Source organism: Heterodontus francisci, chromosome 4, assembly GCF_036365525.1.
Source record: "Heterodontus francisci isolate sHetFra1 chromosome 4, sHetFra1.hap1, whole genome shotgun sequence".
Lineage (NCBI taxonomy): Eukaryota > Metazoa > Chordata > Chondrichthyes > Heterodontiformes > Heterodontidae > Heterodontus > Heterodontus francisci.
The window spans coordinates 21,900,744-21,917,589 of record NC_090374.1 but is presented as its reverse complement, the minus strand read 5'-3'; the positions used below and the strand labels follow the sequence as shown (position 1 = coordinate 21,917,589).

Genomic DNA, 16,846 nt, shown 5'->3' with positions numbered 1-16,846 from the left:
AGCTTTAGTACCCTTGCCTAGCAAAAATTATCAATCTCAGTTTTTACCATTTTAATTCAAGACCCTTAAAATGACACTGGGTTTCCAATCAAAATAAAATAAATCTAATGAAAGTACCCCCTTTTAAAGAGTGAGACAGCTAATAAACACCCAAATCAGAAAGAAAAAGAAAACTTAACAAATTTAATCATAGTATTTACATCTAATATCCAGTGCAATGCAGTTTAACATTCGTAATGTTCCTCTGTCAGCTATAGCTCAGTTGGTAACCCTCCGAACTCTGAGTTAGAAGAGTGTGGATGCAAGTTCCACTCCAGAGACTTGAACTGGTACTGAGGGGCTGACATGCTCCAGACAAAATGGGCCAAGTGGCCTCCTTCTGTGTTTTAATCTTTCTATGATCTTTTGTCTTTTGGATGTGATGTTAAAATCGAGACCCTATGATACCATGGCGCAGTTTTGAAGAACAGCAGGGGAGTTATCCCCAGTTTCCTGGCCAATATTTATCCCTTAACCAATATCACTAACACAGATTATCTGGTCATGATCACATTGCTGTTTGTTGGAGCTTGCTGTGCTCAAATTGGCTTCCACATTTCCTGCATTACAACAGTGACTACATTGGCTGAAAAGCTCTTTGGGACATTCTCAAGTCGTGGAAGGCGCTATAGAAATGCAAGTTCTTTCTCAAAGGCGCGATAGAAATGCAAGTTCTTTCTCTGGGCTTCAGGCTGCGCTTGGTGGCTGGGCCGGTTGCTAGCGACCGTTGCCAGGGAGAAGAACAATCGGCTGGTGACATCCAAACTCGCTGACACCTGCAGGAGGCAGGTGGCGGCATGATTGACGGGCCCATCAACCAATGGTAACGTGGTGCCGGCTCCCTCCAGCCAATGGGTGGTTACATCCGCTAGCAGGTTGGGTTGAGGCGAGTGGTTGGTTGGCTGCGAGAGCAATAGCAGCAGTTCAATGGTCAGTGAGTGAGTGTGATGGTGGGAAAATGGTGAGACACGGTAAGATTTCGGTTGCAGCTCCTTTCGCCCGTTGACAACCCCGACATTTTGTTGTCAGTTCATGATAGAGCCTTTTTTGTTGAAGTATTAAAAGCACATGCAATTCGCTTGTTGCATCTGGCACTGGTGAAAAATAGGCCGCACCTAGCAGCAGGATAAACACCAGCAGCATTGCTTCTGTCTGTTATTTCTTTATCAATGCCTGTGCGTTGGATAACAGTTGTTGGAATAGAATGTATTGGATCTTGTAATAATTTTCCTTTGTGTATTTAATGCAATTTATTTGTCAAGGATGCTATTCAAGCCAAATGCTTAAAATTGCTTTAAAATTTGCATTCCACAAGGTAGGATAAGAGAAAGCCTCTCTTCTCTCGGAGATACTCGTGACTCTACTGAGTGTATTTTAATTTTTGATTCGTCTCAAATTTAAAAGAATGATAAATTGCAGAAATAGTGGCTTGGAACTGGATCACTGTGTCTCCAATAGTGTATGAGGTGGGTGAGTCTACAGATTAAGTAAGCTTTAACCAGGCACTGAAAGAAAAATATGTATCAGAAAATTAAAAAAGTTACATTTATTCCATCATCCCAGGGTGTTTATTTGAATTAATGGTAATATGTTTCTTCTATGTACTTGTTAACAGTTGAAATTGACCATTGTACAGAACAGAATGAAGACAAACCAGTCCCTTGAGTCTGGCTAGCTGTTTCAAAGAGCAATTTAGTTAGCCCCACTCCCTGTTTTTATCCCCTTACTCCTGCAATTTTTCTCCAAGTATTTTTCGAATTCCCTTTTGAAGGCTACTGTTGGAACTGTATCTACCACCCTCCTATCAGGCAGAGCATTACAAATCCTAACCGCTCATTGTGTAAAAAAAATCTTTCCTCATGTTTCCTTTGGTTCTTTTGCCAATCACCTTAAATCTGTGGCCTTTGGTTATCTGCCCTTCAATTTTTGGAAACGGTTTCTCTTTATTTACTCTATTTAAACCCTTTATGGTTTTAAACAAGGCTATCTAATTTCCTTTTAGCATTCTCTTTCGACAACAACCCAGCTTCTCTAGTCTATCCACTTAATTGTAATAATTCTTCACAGGAATCATTCTATTCTATCTCCTCTGTACTCTGCAAAGCCTTTGCATCCTTCTGATGTGTGGAGCCCCGAATTGGACACACTGCCGCTGAACTAATTTTACATAGGTTTAGCAGAACTTATGTTTGCACTCTATGCCTCTGTTTAGAAAGCCCAAAATCCCATATGCTTCATTAATTGTGGCGCAGTGGTTAGCACTGCAGCCTCACAGCTCCAGGGACCCGGGTTCGATTCTGGGTACTGCCTGTGCGGAGTTTGCAAGTTCTCCCTGTGACCGCGTGGGTTTTCGCCGGGTGCTCCGGTTTCCTCCCACCGCCAAAGACCTGCAGGTGATAGGTAAATTGCTGTTGTAAATTGCCCCTAGTGTAGGTAGTAGGGAATATGGGATTACTGTAGGGTTAGTATAAATGGGTGGTTGTTGGTTGGCACAGACTCGGTGGGCCAAAGTGCCTGTTTCAGTGCTGTATCTCTAAATAAAATAAAATAAAACTGCTTTGTTGACATGAAAATGTTCACACGCACACACTTTGTTCAGTGTAGTAGTTCGTGTGATGTTATTAAGGTTGGAAATTTTTAAAAAACTTGTAAGGTAATGAGTATGTTGTGTCCTTTTATATATTTGAAAATATTTTAATAAAGTAGTGCAGAACATGGGTTTTCAGATCCACAAGGTCATCTGATTTCTGTCTGGCTGCAGCTGCATGTCTTGAGAATTCTGCTCTTTTGTAACTTTTTACATTGTTCGTTTAGTGTGTTATTAATGTTGCAGATTGTGAACAGATTCTACTCAGTATTGTATTCCTTTGGGTTGATACTGTCTTTTGGAAGGTAGTTCAGTGTGTCACTATCTGCTGAGGGTCCCTTTTTGTATTGCACATGGAAGGGTCCCTCACACAGAAAAGTGTGACATGCTCCAGTGGAAATGTATAGCAGAACTACGTAGTTAATGAGTTCTGTACTGATTACAAACTTTCAAGTCAAAAGAAGTCCCTGGTGGGAGTAATCTATAGGTCCCCAAACAGTAGTTCTGTAATGGGGTACAGTATAAACCAGGAAACATGGCTTGTAAGAAAGGTACTGCAATAATCATGGGTGATTTTAATATGCATATAGACTAGATTAATCAAATTGGCAAGGGTAGCCTCGAGAGAGAGTTTATTGAAGGTATTAGAGATTGTTTTTTGGAGCTATATGTTGTGGAACCAACCAGGGAGCAGGCTATTCTAGATTTGGTAGTGTGTAATTAGGTGGGATTAATTAATCTCATCGTTCAGGATCCTCTAGGGAAGAGTGATCATAGCATGCTAGAATTTCAAATTCGGTTTGAGGGTGAGAAACTGGAGTCCCACACTAGCAAAGAACAAAGGACAGCACAGGAACAGGCCATTCGGCCCTCCAAGCCTGCGCTGATCTTGATGCCTGCCGAAACTGAAACCTTCTGCACTTCCGGGGACCATATCCCTCTATTCCCATCCTATTCATGTATTTGTCAAGATGCCTCTTAAACGTCATTATCGTACCTGCTTCCACCACCTCCCCCGGCAGCAAGTTCCAGGCACTCACCACCCTCTGTGTAAAGAACTTGCCTCGCACATCCCCTCTAAACTTTTCTGCTCTCACCTTAAACCTATGTCCCCTAGTAACTGACTCTGCCACCCAAAAGCTTCTGACTATCCACTCTGTCCATGCCGCTCATAACTTTGTAAACCTCTTATTATGTCACCCCTCCGCCTCCGTTGTTCCAGTGAAAACAATCCGAGTTTGTCCAACCTCTCCTCATAGCTAATGCCCTCCAGACCAGGCAACATCCTGGTAAACCTCTTCTGTACCCTCTCCAAAGCCTCCACGTCCTTCTAGTGTGGCGACCAGAATTGCCTGCAATATTCTAAGTGTGGCCTAACTAAGGTTCTGTACAGCTGCAGCATGACTTGCCAATTTTTATACTCTATGTCCCAACCGATGAAGGCAAGCATGCCGTATGTCTTCTTGACAACCTTATCCACCTGCGTTGCCACTTTCAGTGACCTGTGGACCTGTACGCCCAGATCTCTCTGCCTGTCAATACTCCCAAGGGTTCTGCCATTTACTGTATACTTCCCACCTGCATTAGACCTTCCAAAATGCATTACCTCACATTTGTCTGGATTAGACTGCATCTGCTATTGTCCGCCCAAGTCTCCGTTAAGCGTTAAAGGTAATTTACACAGGCATGAGGACAGATTTGGCCCGAGTGGACTGGGCCGGAAGACTAAAAGGTCAGACAGTTGATGAGCAGTGACAGATGTTTAGGGTGATATTCAATTCCTCCCAACTAAGATATATTCCAGAGGGGGGAAAAACATCCATGGTTAAGTAAGGAAGTTAAGGATAACATGAAGACAAAAACTAAGGCATACCATATTGCAAAGGCCAGTGGCAGGCTGGAAGATTGGGAAACTTTGAAAGATTAACGAAGGGTTCCTAACAAAGTAATAAGAGCAAAGGTAAGTTATGAAAGAAAACTAGTGCAAAATATAAAAATGGAAAGCAAAAGCTTCTATAAGTATATAAAAGGGAAGAAAGTAGCTAAAGTGAATGTTGGTCCTTTGGAGGATGAGGCTGGGGAGTTAATAGAGGGGAACACAGCAATGGACGAGACACTAAATCAGTATTTTGCCTCAGTTTTCATGGTGGAGGATGCTAGTACCATCCCAATAGTAACAGGAAATGCAGAGGGTGCAGAAAGAGAGGAACTTAGAAAAATAATCATCACTAGGGAGAATGTACTGAGCAAACTATTGGGATTGAAGGCAGACAAGCCCTTAGGGTCTAATGGCCTACAACCTAGGTTCTTAAAGGAAGTGGCAGCGGAGATAGTGGATCCATTGGTTATAATATTCCAAAATTCCCTAGATGCGGGAAAGGTTCCAGTGGATTGGAAAAAAGCCCTTATTCAAAAAGGGAGGGAGGCAGAAAGTAGGAAACTCCAGACCAGTTAGTTTAACATCTGTCGTTGGGAAATTGTTAGAATCCATTATTAAGGAAGTAATAATAGGACATTTAGAAAGTCAAAACGCAATCCATCAGAGTCAGCATGGTTTTATGAAGGGTAAATCGCGTTTGACTAATTTGCTAGAGTTCTTCGAAGCTGTAACAAGCAAAATGAATAATGGGGAACCTGTAGATGTAGTATATCTGGACTTCCAGAAGGCATTTGATAAGGTGCCGCACAAAAGGTTAATACACAAGGTAAGATCCCCTGGGGTGGGGTAATTTATTAGCTTGGATAGAGGATTGGCTAACCAGCAGAAAACCGAGTTGGGATAAATGGGTCTTTTTCTGGTTGGCAAACTGTAACTGGTGGGTGCCACAGGGTTCGGTCCTTGGGCCCCAACTATTTACAATATATATTAATGACTTGGATGCAGGGATAGAAGGTACTATAGCCAAATTTGCAGATGACACTAAAATAGGTTGGATAGTAAGTTGCAATAAAGAAATAAGAAATTTGCAAATGGATATGGATAGGTTAGGTAAATGGGCCAAAATTTGGTAGATGGAGTTTAACGTGGATAAGTGTGAGGTTATCCACTTTGGTCGGAAGAATAGAAAGGCAAATTATAATCTAAATGGAGAGAAACTTCAGAATGCTTTGCTGCAGAGGGATCTGGGTGTCCTCGTACATGAATCGCATAAAGCTAGTATGCAGGTACAGTAGGTAATAAGGAAGGCAAATGGAATTTTGGCATTTATTGCTAAAGGGATAGAATATAAAAGTAGGGAAGTGTTGCTGCAACTGTACAAGGCATTAGTAAGACCGTGCCCGGAATATTGCGTACAGTTTTGGTCCCCTTACTTGAGGAGGGATGTAGTTGCATTGGAGGCAGTTCAGAGGAGGTTCACTAGATTGATTCCAGGGATGAGGGGTTTGTCTTATGAAGAGAGATTGAGCAATTTAGGCCTTTACTCTCTGGAGTTTAGAAGAATGAGAGGAGATCTAATTGAGGTATATAAGATGATTAAGGGGATTGACAAAGTAGGCATAGAGAGGATGTTTGCTCTTGTGGGGCAATATAGAATGAGAGGCCATAGTTTTAGGATAAGGGGTAGCAGATTTAAAACAGAGATGAGGAGAAATTACTTCTCTCAAAGGATTGTGAGTCTGTGGAATTCACTACCCCCGGAGTGCGGTGGATGCCGGGACATTGAGCAAATTTAAGGAGGAGATAGACAGATTTTTAATTAGTAACGGGTTGAAGGGTATTGGAGAACGGGCAGGAAAGTGGAGTTGAGGCCGAGATGAGATCAGCCATGATCGTATTGAATGGCGGAGCAGGCTCGAGGGGCTGAATTGCCTACTCCTGCTCCTAGTTCTTATGACCTTATGAATGAGACCTAATAATTAGTGTTTTGTCTCTGACAGTTCCCTGTTTGCAAATTTGTAGACATAACCTTGGGTAGGAGAGGGTCTCACTTTTCATCCAGTCACAAGAGCTATTTACTGTTTTGTCGGCTTGTGCTGCCATTTTGGTGGAAATCACATCTGCCTGTCCTCTGCGTATGAGGAATGGTCCTTTTAATGCTTTCCAGGAGAGGAAAAATTGGATTAAGTGGAGTAAATCTAGAAGTTAATCAATTAAGATGTGAACAGATGTTTATTGCAGTAAAAACATAGATGTTCAGCTTTAAATTTAAATATTCAGTTCCACATCATGTCAGTAGTGAAGTGCATTTTCTGTCAAATGAACATCAAGAAGGGTTTTTTTTCTCTACCTTCCCTTCCCTGCCCATACAGCAGTGGTAGTGTGATTTTAATGTGCATTAGGAGAAGGCTGTGGATCAATTTCCAACTCATAAACATTTACTTAATGCAACAACCTTAATTTTTCTGATTGAATTATTGGATTTGAGAATGGTTTGCTGAAGGGACTGTTTTGTGGTTTGTTCACATAGCATGAGCATGAGGATCTTTTACATCAAGGAATATGAATAAATACGTGAAAGTGAATAAAATTGGAGAAGGATCGTTTGGAAAAGCTATTCTTGTGAACTCTAAAGAAGATGGCAGACAGTATGTTATTAAAGAAATCAACATTTCCAGGGTGAGTAAATATTGTTATGGGCTCTCTAGATGTAACTTGTAGTATGACATTCCAGGATGATACTTGTTCAAATACTTTTCTTCTTTTCTTTTTGCTCTCAGATGTCGAATAAGGAGAGGGAAGAGTCGAGGAGAGAAGTAGCTGTGTTGGCAAATATGAAACATCCAAATATTGTACAGTACAAGGAGTCATTTGAAGGTGAGAAATAAGCTTAAACACATCGGGTATGCCTAAGGCTGAGCCATAGATTCAAGACTCTGAGTGCGTTTCGGTTGGGAGCTGAGGGAAGAGTTTGCTTGGAAGAATTGGCGTCTATGTTGGGTCAGATTTTTGTTCTGTAATTTCAAGTATTAGGAACTTGATTTGTTGAAACAATAGAGAGAATTCCCCAGCGAGGAAGACACTTACTGTATGATGACCTGGGAGTATCTGATGCTGATATCGGATGTTCAAAATAGGAAACTGTTCTGTTTCTTGGTAAAACGCCTTAACTTGAGGAGCACAGAAAATGCAATACTGCATATGCTTTGTACAGGTACGGTAGCATAATGGTTATTACTTGACTCGTTGTCCAGAGGCCTGGAATGATAATCCACAGACATGAGTTAAAATCCCAGATGGCACCTGAGGAATTTAAACTCAATTAGTTAAGTAAAACCTGGAATTAAAATGCTTGTCTCAGTAATTGTGACCATGAAACTGGATTATAGTAAAACCGCATCTGGTTCACTGCTATCCTTAAGGAAAGGAACTCTGCCATCCTTACCCAGCCTGGCCTGTATGTGTCTCCAGGCCCACAGCAATGTGATTAACTCTTAACTGTCCTCTGAAATGGCCCAACAAACCACTCAGTTGCCATCACCACCTTCTCGGGGGCAGATAGGGAGGGCCAATAAATGCTGACCTTATTAGTGATGCCCACATTCTATGAATGAATAATTTTTAAAAAATCAGCATATTAAGTAGCAGTCTGTCGTTAAAATAAAATCACATCACATAAATGGTAGCCCTATTTTTGGTGCCCTTTATCAGTTAAGTAAAATTCGTTGCAACACTTGGACGAAATAGGACGCGTATCTGCATGAAGCTTTGACGTTTAGACCAGGTTCTGCAAAAGACTTGTGCTTGTGGAATAATTGTTGTGTTTGCATTTCCAAAACTTGGTTAATGTTTCCTATGTTGAATAAAAGTAGGGCAGTGGACAAATACTTCTTTGAATGTGAATTTGCTTTAAAATTGAATGTATGGAGCATGCTTAATTTTACTTTATGCTTGTCAGGCTCATTATGTGTGGGAGTGGGAACACTGAATGATACTGTCAGGCATCAATAAATGGAAAAACGTAGTCGTTTTGTTCAATATGAATGCTGATTGGAGATGAAAATTACTTCTTCGTATCTTGGATTTTAAAACATCTCTTTCTGGTTTCGGTAGCCTTGCTTCGTAATGCCATTGTGGGAACATCATCTCCACAACGGCTCCAGCAGTTCAAGCAGTGAAGAACTGGGCATTAGCATTTGATTTGACCTTTCCGACATTGCCCACATCCCCAGAACAAATACAGAAAAAAATGTGACCCCGAGGTCTAGGAGATGGCTGCACAACAAACTTTTTGTTGAAGGAGAAAATATAGGTGGTTGTGTTGTCTGACTGAGTTCAGCGTCACCTTTAGTTACAGTATGGTCATGCAGGTTAAAATTAGGATGTGGAGTAGCCTAGATTAAATCAGATAGTATGCGTTCTTTTGCCATTGCTCGTGAACTCTTGAGACAGAAAAGCAGATATTGTAAATTGATGTCTAAGTACTGGCTCCTTTTAAATTTTAAGTCTTGCTAAGTTTCATATTTATTTATTTAACAGAAAATGGCTGCCTTTACATAGTTATGGATTACTGTGAAGGTGGAGATCTTTTCAAATGTATTAATGCGCAGAAAGGAATTTTATTCCCCGAGGACCAGGTAAAAATTATTAGCTTTTCAATAATATAGTCATGTTCATGTGGAAATTGTGAATTTTTTTCTATCTGCACTTTTGGGGAATCTGTCCTGATGCTGTCTTTCCTTCTGTGCATCACTATTTTCACGAGGCATAATTAGCCGATGGCTACCAATATGTCATAAGAAGAAATATACACTTAAGCTGATGGGTTTAAATGTTCTGCAAGGTTCTTAGTCATCATCTCAAATTGCACCACTATTACTTCCTCTAATGACAAACATGGAGCTCATCCTCCTGTTTTGTCCTCAAAATGCCATGTTCGGACTTATACCACGTTTGGCAGGGCCGAGTGGCCTGCTTCTGCTCCTTGTTCGTATGTTGGTATGTAAGTGGGTGGATAGAAATCTGAGAGACTCTCCAGACTCTAATCTGGTCAAATTTAAATACTTTTTTTCTTGACCCTAGTGAATTGTGCATTCTTTCTGCACCTTTGCACTGAAAATAAACAGTGTTGAGACGCTTGCTATTGGTGATGTATTGGAAGATTTGGTTAAAACTGTTAGTAGGAGCACATCATGCTGTCACTCTTCAGAGATAAGTTCTGTAAGAATGTAGAAATGAACAATAGGTCTGCTTATTGTTATAATCTTTTGAGTGAGAACATGTGCCCTTGTGTTGTCTGGCACAGACTTTAATTACATAGAAATATTCCTTTCTAATTCTTCATGTTGATAGATCCTGGATTGGTTTGTGCAGATCTGTTTAGCCCTGAAACATGTTCATGATAGAAAGATTCTCCACAGGGATATAAAGTCACAGGTAAGCTTGTTTATCAGTTGAGTTAAGCAAGTATTTTCAGAAATGTGATGGATAACTCCTAGTGCCATAACTAAATGGATCATGTACTTTTATTAGTGTATTGGGAGGGAGAAATTGCAGCTGCATCTGCATTTGCATTAGTCTAGGTCTAGGAAGCTGTCGTGAATACGTCAAAGTCCTATAATGTCATTGGGTTGAAGCCATTAGAATTTTTTTAAACGGACATTGCTACTAAAAGAATCCCTTTTGAAGTTTTACAATGAAATTTGAATTGATGTGATTTTATACATGTGCATGTTCTGCCCAATCCATGGGGCTTACTTAAGCTGTGCTCCTATTGAGAAGTGTGTTTGAACTCCAGAATTTCTGTCCTGTGTTAATTCCTGATTTGGTTGATTTCTGTGCCTTGCCTTTGAAATGGGATTTGGCTTTCCTCTGTGCTTCCTTGCTAATTTCTCTCTCAGCACAAAATTTGAAAAAAAACAGTGAATGGATAAAGATGATGCATTGGAAAGCAGGGAGAAAGAAAGAACTTGCATTTATATGCCTTTTTATGTTCTGAGGATGTCCCAAAGCATTTCACAGGCAATAAATTACCTTCTAAGCATAATTACCGAGCATGTATAAAAGGAAGACCTCCATTTATACAGCAGTGTTCACGATCTTGAAGTGCTTTACGGCCAATTAAGTACTTTTGAGGGATAGTCTTCTGTTGTAATGTAGGAAATCACGACAACAAATTTGCACAAAGCACAGTCTCTCAAACAGTAATGAGACAAATGACCAGGGAATGTTGATTTGGTCACTATGTTTGAGAGAGAAATATTGTCACAATATAGTGCCACAGGATCTTTCATGTGCACCAAAGCAAACAGGGCCTCGGTTAAACATTTCATCTAAGATGTCACCTCCGACAGTGCTGTGCTTTCTCAGTACTGCACTCGAGTGTCAGAACAGATTATGTACACGAGCCCTCGTGTCAGAGTTGAACCCAGGATCTTCTGTGGCTAAATGGCCGACTCGAACATATGAATTAGGAGCAGGAGTAGGCCATTCGGGCTCTTGAGCCTGCTCCGCATTTGATAAGACCATGGCTGATCTGAATGTGGCCTCAACTCCACTTTCCTGTCTGCTCCCCGTAACCCTTGACTCCCTTGTCAAGAATCTAGCTACCTCCGCCTTGAATATATTCAATGATCCAGCTTCCAGTGCTCTCTGAGGAAGCGAATTCCACAGACTAACGATTCTGAGAGGAAAAAAAATTCCTCATCTCCGTCTTAAATGGGAGATCCCTAATTTTTAATGTGTCCTAGTTCAAGTCTCGCCCATAAGTGGAAACATCCTTCCAGCATCCACCCCATCAAGTTCCCTCAGGATCCTATATGTTTCAGTAAGATAACCTCTCATCCTTCTAAACTCCAATGGATATAGGCCCAACCTATCCTCATAAGATAACCCCTTCATCCCTGTAATTAGTCGAGTGAACCTTCTCTGACCTGCTAATGCAATTATATCCTTTCTTGAGGAGACCAAAATTGTACACAGTACTCCAGATGTGGTCTCATTAAGGCCCTGTACAGCTGCAGCAAAACTTTCCTACTTTTATATTCCATTCCATTTGTGTTCCGAGTCACTTGCGGTACCTGCGTAGTAACTTATTGTGATTCATGTACCGGGACACCCAGAACCCTCTGTACTGCAGTGTTCTGCAGTCCCTCTCCACCTAAATAATTTGCTTTTCTATTCTTCCTGCCAAAGTGGCCAAGTTCACATTTTCCCACATTATATTTCATCTGCCAATTTTTTGCCCACTCATTTAACCTAACTATACCCCTTTGTAGACTCTTTATGTCCTCTTGACAACTTACCTTCCTGTCTATCTTTGTGTCATCTTCAAATTTAGCTACCATACATTTGGTCCCTTCATCCAAGTCATTGATGTAGATTGTAAATAGTTGAGGCCCCAGCACTGATTCCTGTTGCACTCCACTCATCACATCCTGCCAACCCGAAAATGATACATTTATCCCTACTCTTTGCTTCCTATTAGCGAACCAATTCTCTGTCTGTGTTGGCCCATACACCATGAACTCTTATCTTGTGTCGTAACCTTTGATTTGGCACTTCATCGAATGCCTTTTGGAACTTCAAATACACCACATCTACAGGTTCTCCTTTGTCTACATTGCTTGTTACTTCCTCGAAGAACGCTAATAAATTAGTCAAACCTGTTCCTATGTTAAAGTACTGAACAAATACAGTTTTGTGTTTTCCCAGCAGTGGCATTGCTTATGCTGAGTACGGAACTATTATGCATGGGTTATCCAGTGTTTTATTAAGCATTCCAAGGTCTGGTTTGGTAATAAACATACAGTTATAGGCTGAAGTGGTCGAGACTGTGCTTTTCCTTCCCCACGTCAGACATCCCACTCTACCTCATGGAGGCATTTATGCCAGTAGTTGAGAAGCGTTGAATTCTGGTTATTGCCAAAACCAGTTCATATTAAAATATTCACACACTTTCTCCAAGTCTCTATCCTACAAAGTTTACTTAACACAGCTGGAATATGTGGTTTTGACTTTGTTTGACATTCTGTTAAAATGATTAGTTTTGGACTGTTTTCTCGTCCTGGCTGTTGCTCTCTTGCTCTTCTGAAACTGTAGAGGTAATTTTCAACTTTTGCAGCTCGGGCGGTAACCCAGTGGAGCGGATCACCCGCCTGTTGTGGAAAACGCCCAATTTTCTGTTCCATTGAACTCGCACAGTTGAAAATGACCCCCAGTGGTTCTAGAATTGGATATTTAAGTGCAAAAGCATGAAAGTAGGAGAGTGCCTGGTGAGTCTTGATTGGAAATGGAAGGAGGGAGTACATGACTTTTGGAGCTTAGACACAAAAGATGGGAGTTCAGTAACCATAAAACTGCTAATGAAAATTCTAATTTCATTCACCCTCCTACCCCCAAATATTTATTGGAAAATATTAACTGATGCATTTGAGTAATAACTGACTCTCAAATACATTTTCCTTTTCTAACCCAGAATATCTTTCTAACCAAAGATGGGACAGTTCAACTGGGAGATTTTGGAATAGCTAGAGTACTTAACAGGTAGAGTTGAATGGAAATGTAATTCATGTGCATTGTCTTTTTTTTTGATCTTGACCGTTTTTGTGTGGGAATACCAAATTGCCTTTTCCGATATGTAAAAAACCAAGTTTAAATTACATAAGCATGAAATAGAATCATAGTCGTACAGCATAGAAGCAGGCCCTTCGGCCCACCGGGTCCATGCCGACCATAATGCCTATCTGTGCTAATCCCACCTGCCTGCATTAATTCCATATCCCTCTATGCCTTGCTCATTCAAGTACCTGTCCAGATGCCTCTTAAATGTTGCTACTGTTCCTGCCTCCACCACAACCTCAGGCAGCTCATTCCATATACCCACTATTCTTTGTGTGAAAAATATACCCCTTTGAACCCCTTTAAACCTCCCCCCTCTCACCTTAAATCTATGCCCTCTGGTTTTAGTCACCCCTACCATGGGAAACAGACTCTGGCTATCTACCCTATCTATGCCTGTCATAATTTTATATACCTCTATCATGTCCCTTCTCAGCCTCCTTCACTCCAGGGAATACAGACCCAGCCTATCCAATCTCTCTTTTTATAACTCAAGCCCTCCAAACCAGGCAACATCCTTGTGAATCTTTTCTGCACCCTCTCTAGCTTAATCACATCTTTCCTGTAGTGCGGTGACCAGAACTGCACACAGTACTCCAATTGCGGCCTAACCAACATTATGTACAACTGTAACATGACGTCCCAACTCTTGTACTCATTGCCTCGGCCGATGAAGGCAAGCATGCGATACGACTTCTTCACCACCCTGTCTACCTGTGATGCCATTTTCAGGGAACTATGTACTTGCACCCCAAGGTCTCTCTGCTCAACAACACTGCCCAGGGCCCTGCCATTCACTGTATATGTCCTGCCCTGGTTTAACTTCCCAAAATGCATCATTTCACACTTGTCTGCATTAAATTCCATTTGCCAATCCCTTGCCCACTTTCCCAGCTGATCTATATCCTGTTGTAACCTTAGACAACCTTCTTCACTGTCCACTATACCACCAATTTTGGTGTCATCTGCAAACTTAGTAATCATGCCCCTTACATTCACATCCAAGTCATTAAGATATATGACAAACAACAGAGGGCCCAGCACTGATCCCTGCAGCACACCACTGATCACCGGCCTCCAATCTGAAAAACAACCCTCCGCTACCACCCTTTGCCTCCTATCACCAAGCCAATTTTGTATCCAATTTGCTAGCTCACCCTGGATCCCATGTGTTCGAACCTTCTGGACCAGCCTACCATGCGGGACCTTGTCAAAGGCCTTGCTAAAGTCCACGTAGACGACGTCCATCGCCCTGCCCTCATCAGTCCTCTTGGTCACCACCTTGGAAAACTCAATCAAATTTGAGACATATGATTTCCCACGCAAAAAGCCATGTTGACTATCCCTAATCTGAGCATGCCTTTCCAAATGCATATAAATACTGTCTCTCAGAATCCCTTCCAATAACTTTCCCACCACTGATGTAAGGCTCACCGGCCTGTAGCTCCCTGGTTTATCCCTGCTACCCTTCTTAAATAAAGACACAACATTAGCTATCCTCCAGTCTTCCGGTACCTCCTACGTGGCTAACGATGATACAAAAATCTTTGCCTGGGCCCCAGCAATCTCCTCCCTTGCTTCCCATAGCATCCTAGGATACACCTGGTCAGGCCCTGGGGATTTATCCACCTTAATGAGCTTCAAAACCTCCAACACCACCTCCTTTTGTAATGTTGATGTGCTCCAAGATATCGCTGTTCCCTCCCTTGAACTCTCTAGCTTCCATGACCACCTCCACGGTAAATACAGATGAGAAGTATTCATTTAAGACCTCGCCCATTTCCCCTGGCTCCAAACATAGATTACCACACTGATCCTTAAGGGGACCTACTCTCTCCCTAGCTACCCTTTTACTCTTAATATACTTATAGAATCTTTTAGGATTCTTCTCTATGTGCCAACATTTACTGATATCTAAATTAATCATGTTAGTTTCAACAAGTGCTTTATTGCATGTTTCTGAATCATCTCAATGTTTCAATTAACAATGAATTAATGATTAAAACACCATGAGTCTTGTCATGCAGACTGATATGGCACCCATTTGTTATGTATGCCAATGTAGCAGCCATTTTGTACATCTCAAGATCCCAAAAGTTAAAATGAGTGAATGGCCTGTTCAAGTTAGTGTGATTTTTGGTTGAAGGAGTGATGTTGGCTAGGAACAGTGCTCATTGTTGTTCTTGGAATAGTTCTGTAAAGTTTACCTGAACGGTTGAAGAGGCAAATAGGGCCTTGGTTTAACTTTGTTGTCAAAAGAATGGTATTTTCAAAAATGCAGCATTGTAGAGTCAGCCTATGTGATGTGGTATTGTTGCAAATTGAATGCCACTAGGAAAAGCTCATTTTCAAAAGAGACTCTGCTTATATCTTTGAATACGAACAATTTTAAGAACACGAAGGCCATGATGAGGGCAGGTCGATTGGCTGAATTAACTTGCTGAACCTACCATTCAACAGTTTCTAACGCCCCTATTGGCTTTGACACGACCTGGTAGATTTTTATTACCCTTTATTACCTTGTTTATTACCCTTTCAGGGAAGGTATCTGTTCCAAATTTACTTCTCTCTGTTTTAAAATTCTATTTCGTCCCACTATCTTGCCCTAAGCACCATTTGAGCTTAATCTTAATGCAATTTATCTTTGGCAGAAACAGTTGAGGAAGAGACTTTGCAAGATAAGGAGACACGTTGTAGGGCCAAAGTCTATATTGTGTTCTGGAAAAAAGATTGGGTAAAAGTATGTGCTACAAGCCAGAAAAGTGATGGAATAATGTCTGCGTGTTTAACATCAGTTGCTACATATTGTTTGGTGGCTCATGAAAGACTGTTGTGTCAATTTTGTGCTGAAACTGTGCTGTATGTAATTAGCGTGTTAGTACACTATACAATGCAGGCAAAGCATTTTCAATGAAAATGTTAATGTTCTGTATGAGTGAATGCTTCTCCTAAAATAGCAGAGAAGGGACTTTTTAAAGACATATGTTAAATTAACAGTGTTAATTTGTTTTCTTACTAGCACTGTAGAGCTGGCACGGACCTGCATAGGTACGCCATATTACCTGTCCCCAGAAATATGTGAAAATAAACCATACAACAACAAAAGGTACACCTGAATTTTTAGCCTGTTTCGTCATTTACTAGGAAATCGGATAATGTAACAAAAGGGTAACCGTTCTCTGTGCATGCATTCTACTGGAGATGAATTATTATTGACTGCTTTGTAATTCATTTGTTTAGTGATATTTGGGCTTTGGGCTGCGTCCTGTATGAGATGTGCACCCTCAAACATGCAGTAAGTAGTTTTCTTTTTTATTTTAACCCAAGTACTGTGCAAAAATTTTTTTGTTGTATTCTACTCTTGTAAAATTTTCCAACTACATTTAATTAGGGGAGGTGGTGGCAAGGGGGTATTGTCACTGGGCTATAACTGAGACCCCGAGTATATCGTTCTGGGGACATGGGTTCGAATCCCACCATGGCAGAAGGTGGAATTTGAATTCAATTAATAAAGCTGGAATTAAAGCTGGTCTAATGACCATGAAACGATTGACGATTGTTGTAAAAACCCATCTGGTTCACTAATGTCCTAATGCAAAGGAAATCTGCTGGAAATCCTTGCCTGGTTTGATCTACATGTGACTCCAGACCCAGAGCAATATGGTTGACTCTTACATGCCCTCTGAAACGGCCTAGCAAGCCACTCAGTTGTATCTAATTGC

The 16,846-nt window shown here is 41.1% G+C and overlaps 1 protein-coding gene across 9 annotated transcripts in view; it reads left to right on the top strand.

Annotated features, from left to right (window-relative positions):
- Positions 1 to 921: 921 nt before the first annotated feature.
- The window catches only part of nek1 (NIMA-related kinase 1), a 168,086-nt gene continuing 152,161 nt past the window's right edge, over positions 922 to 16,846 (top strand). For 8 of the 9 annotated variants that reach the window (XM_068029276.1, XM_068029275.1, XM_068029277.1 and 5 more), the window contains exons 1-8: positions 922 to 1,010; positions 7,036 to 7,184; positions 7,286 to 7,382; positions 9,045 to 9,142; positions 9,858 to 9,941; positions 12,982 to 13,049; positions 16,144 to 16,230; positions 16,365 to 16,419. In XM_068029276.1, the coding sequence (XP_067885377.1) occupies positions 7,068 to 7,184; positions 7,286 to 7,382; positions 9,045 to 9,142; positions 9,858 to 9,941; positions 12,982 to 13,049; positions 16,144 to 16,230; positions 16,365 to 16,419 (606 nt within the window). In that variant the 5' untranslated portion in view covers positions 922 to 1,010; positions 7,036 to 7,067. The remainder of the gene's footprint in view (positions 1,011 to 7,035; positions 7,185 to 7,285; positions 7,383 to 9,044; positions 9,143 to 9,857; positions 9,942 to 12,981; positions 13,050 to 16,143; positions 16,231 to 16,364; positions 16,420 to 16,846) is intronic. The other variant, XM_068029269.1, reaches the window with a different exon arrangement.